At 43.8% G+C, this 3,871-nt stretch overlaps 1 protein-coding gene across 4 annotated transcripts in view; it reads right to left on the bottom strand.

Annotated features, from left to right (window-relative positions):
* The window catches only part of tmem63c (transmembrane protein 63C), a 312,913-nt gene that overhangs the window by 242,124 nt on the left and 66,918 nt on the right, over window positions 1-3,871 (bottom strand). For 3 of the 4 annotated variants that reach the window (XM_043701473.1, XM_043701472.1, XM_043701470.1), the window contains one exon: window positions 2,206-2,293. In XM_043701473.1, coding sequence (XP_043557408.1) covers window positions 2,206-2,293 — 88 coding nt within the window. Of the gene's footprint in view, window positions 1-2,205; window positions 2,294-3,871 lie in introns of those variants that run through there. The other variant, XM_043701474.1, reaches the window with a different exon arrangement.

Here is a 3,871-nt window from a genome sequence, read left to right on the forward strand (position 1 = left end):
CCTCCACCGTCAGGTACCCAGGGCCCAGCCAAGGCCTCCACAGTCAGGTACCCAGGCCCCAGCCACGGCCTCCACCGTCAGGTACCCAGGCCCCAGCCACAGCCTCCACCATCAGGTACCCAGGGCCCAACCACGGCCTGGGCAAAGATGGTTGCAGCAGACTAGCAGCATTTATGCCTGGGTCCTGGGCCCGCAGCTTTTCATCTTCCATCTGCCTTTCTTTTTTTCTCTCTCCTTTTACTTCTGCTCTCTTTTTTCTTTTGTTAACCTTTTCATCAGCATCCCGGAGTGTTGTCAGGGGGAGCAGTACCCTTCCCAGAGTATCAGTACCAGTGGGAGCAATCCCCTTCCCGGAGTGCTGGTAATGGGAGCAGTTCACTCCCAGAGTGTTGGTGGCGGCCCCAGCAAGGTGATCACACCATTTTTATTTCTAAGCTTCACCCAATGGCCTCATTTGAAGAGCCTTTATCAGCAATGCAACGGCCCCATCTCTCTTGCACAGCCATATCATGCCTGAAATCTCTATAATCTAGAATGCTGAACCAGTTCTGTCCTTCCTTCAACCATATTTCAGTGATTGCAACAATATCATATTCCTTCATCCTGCTCAATGCTCTTAAGTTCCTCTGCCTTACCAGTCAAGCTCTTGTGCTAGAATAGATATAATTTAGCTTCTGGTCCTTCCATCTGCCTTATCACACCATGTCTTCTCTGCCTGCTGGACTGTCTTAGTATTCCCTTTGTATCGGATTGAACCATGTTCCTAACTCCATCTACTCTGTGCTCTAACCCCCTGCCAAATTAGTTTAACACCTCCCGAATATTGTATGCTTTATTAACTGCATTCTCCAAATGTCCTGTCACTTTCATGATTTATGCATGTATACACCAAGGTCCCTTTGTATCTGCACCCTCTTAAGTACTGACCCCCTATTTTATATTGTGTGTCCATGTAACTCCTAACAAAATGCATCTCCTCACACATCTCTAATTGAACTCTTTCTTCCATCTACCTGTTCATTCCACCGCGTCAAAGTTCTTGTCTACAATGTCCTCCTCACAGTTTAAAATGAGTGCAAGTTTTGTAAGCAACTCCATTTAATCTGTAAGAATAACCCACAGGCTCCAGTCTCTTGCTATTTAAATTCTCCATTTTGCTCTCACTCTGATCTCTCGATCCTCAGCCGCCTGTTGTGTTCCAGTGAAGCTCAATGTAAGCTTGAGGAACAGCTCATTGTCCTTCAATGAGGCACATTTCAGCCTCTGGACTCAATGCTGAATTCAAATATTTAAACCATAGTTTCTGTCCTCATTTTGTCTTCTTTTCTTGCCATGTTTGGATCTTGTTTATGGCCGAATAGTTGTTCCTGGTTACAAGCATATGAAAAAACACACGGACATATGCATTAGGAGCAGGAGTAGGCCACTTGGCCTCTTGAGCCATTTAATAAGATCATGCTGACCCGATTACTCCACATTCCCTCTTATTTCTGATAACCCGTCATCACTTTGCTGACCAAGAATCCTTTTTTCCTTTCACAGCTCACACCTCTGAATTCATCATTCATTTCTTTACCATCTCCTTGCGCCTTGTTCCACAAACCCTTTCCCCATTTAATCTGCTTAAAACCAACATTACATTCCTAACTTTGCTCAGTTTTCGTGAGCTTGAAATATGAACTGTTTCGCCTGCTACAGACAATGCTTGAAACTCCTGCTGAATATTTCCAACATTGTCTATTTCTTTCACATTTCTAGTATCCAAAGTAACTCGGTAATATTTTTGTCTGACCATAGAACATAGAAAAGTACAGCACAGAACAGGCCCTTTGGCCCATGATGTTGTGCCGAGGATTAATCCTAATGTAAAATAAATTAACCTTTACTTACACTTACCCTCAGTTCACTGCTATCCATGTGCATGTCCAGCAGTCGCTTGAACGTCCCTAATGACTCTGCTTCCACCACCACCGCTGGCAATGCATTCCATGCATTCACAGCTCTCTGTGTAAAGAACCTATCTCTGATGTCTCCTCTATACCTTCCTCCTAATATCTTAAAATATATCTGAATATTATTGTTGTATTCTGGAAGTCTCAATAAATGACATTCAGTTAGGTTCCCCATAGCAGCATGTCACAAAAATTACAGTGGCTCGAATTGGAGGCTCAGTCAAAACTGGTGCAAGCTCAATTGTTAACTTACCACATCTTTACTCTCCAGTTCAGTTGGGCTGGTTTCAGAAGGAGATTTCTCCTTTTCAGTCTGTTCACCATAAAACAATGAGGTGAGGCTACATAAAATAGAGAAGGAAAAGCTTTACACATAACTGCTGACAAGGACTGTCCCAGAGCACTGAGTATTATAGACACTGAGTGCACACAAGGGACTGTAATAGAGACAGCATTGGCTAGGGTGGGTATGGGCAGGGAGATAGCAGAAGGACAAATGGATGGCATAGCAGAGAAATGGGGAGTGGAAGCATGACAGGACAAGACAGGAGGGGGCAGCTGGTAGGTGGTAGTAGGGGAGGGAAGTAGGGTGCTGAGATATTGGAAGTGAAATTACTCCACAGAGACCAGTACCTTGTCACCAATTCACCCTTTATTTACACATGGAGAGTCCTCGATACTGACCCAGCTCCCTCAGACCCAGCTCTCAGAGTGAACAAAACCCCTAACACTATGTCTATATCTGTCAGTCTGGGCTCCCCAATTGGACCAGGTTAATAGCCCCAATCAGGGAACTCAAATTCTATGAGGTTCCCCTGGGTGATCTCATTAGAATCACTATAGTAAGGTAGGGACAGATGGAGGGGCTTCCCTCAATGATAATTTCAGAAGTTACATATTAGGAAAGGATTGACAGGCTGGGTCTCATTCCTCTTGAACAAAAGGCTGAGTGGTGACCTAAAAAGGATCTTCAAAATGATGGAAGGATTTGATTTAGTGGATATAGGAAGAATGTTGCCTTTTTGGAAAAGTGTGAAACTAGATGTCCTTACTTTAGAGTGTCATCATAGCTAGTGCAGACATGGTGGACAAAAGGGCCTGTTCCTGCGGTGTATTATTCTATGTTAATATAAGAGAGTCACCTAGAAATATGATGAGAATTCAGAAGACACTTCTTTATCCAGAGAGTTTTGACAATGTAGAATGGGTTCCTACAGGGAGTGATTAATGCCAATAGTTTAGATGTATTCATAAGGAGCTATACAAGTTTATGACAGCAAAGGGAACAGAGATTTACAATGGTCAATTTAGATGAAGGAAAAGTTCAAAGGTGCCTAAATACTAGAATTGACTAGTTGGACCAAATGGCCTGTTCAACATATCCCATGTTACTTTATATAATAAGCCACACATAACATTATTCATAAACCTGCCTTTCTGGCAGCCATGAGTTGCCCATCTACAGGAGGTCAGCAGGTCACAGCCCTAGAACAGGGCTCCATAACAGACACTAGATGCTGTTTGCAAACACCTGTTTCAGCTAAGTCCTGGAAATCTATAGTGGAGCCTGCACTGAAACAATAAGGGACCCAATCTAATATGGAATATCTGAAGGCAGCCAGCCATATTAGATACCCATGATATGCATGCAAAATGGACGAGGTCTTTGTTTCTTTTTAATTCAGTCACAGGATGTGGTTATTACTAGTTGGGCTAGCATTTAATTCTAGGAGAAAGTGAGGACTGCAGATGCTAGAGATCAGAGCTGAAAATGTGTTGCTGGAAAAGCGCAGCAGGTCAGGCAGCATCCAAGGAGCAGGAGAATCGACATTTCGGGCATAAGCCCTTCTTCAGGAATGAGGAGAGTGTGCCAAGCATGCTAAGATAAAAGGTAGGGAGGAGGGACTTGGGGGAGGGGC

The sequence above is a fragment of the Chiloscyllium plagiosum genome, chromosome 12 (genome assembly GCF_004010195.1).
Source record: "Chiloscyllium plagiosum isolate BGI_BamShark_2017 chromosome 12, ASM401019v2, whole genome shotgun sequence".
In the NCBI taxonomy this organism is placed as follows: Eukaryota; Metazoa; Chordata; class Chondrichthyes; order Orectolobiformes; family Hemiscylliidae; genus Chiloscyllium; species Chiloscyllium plagiosum.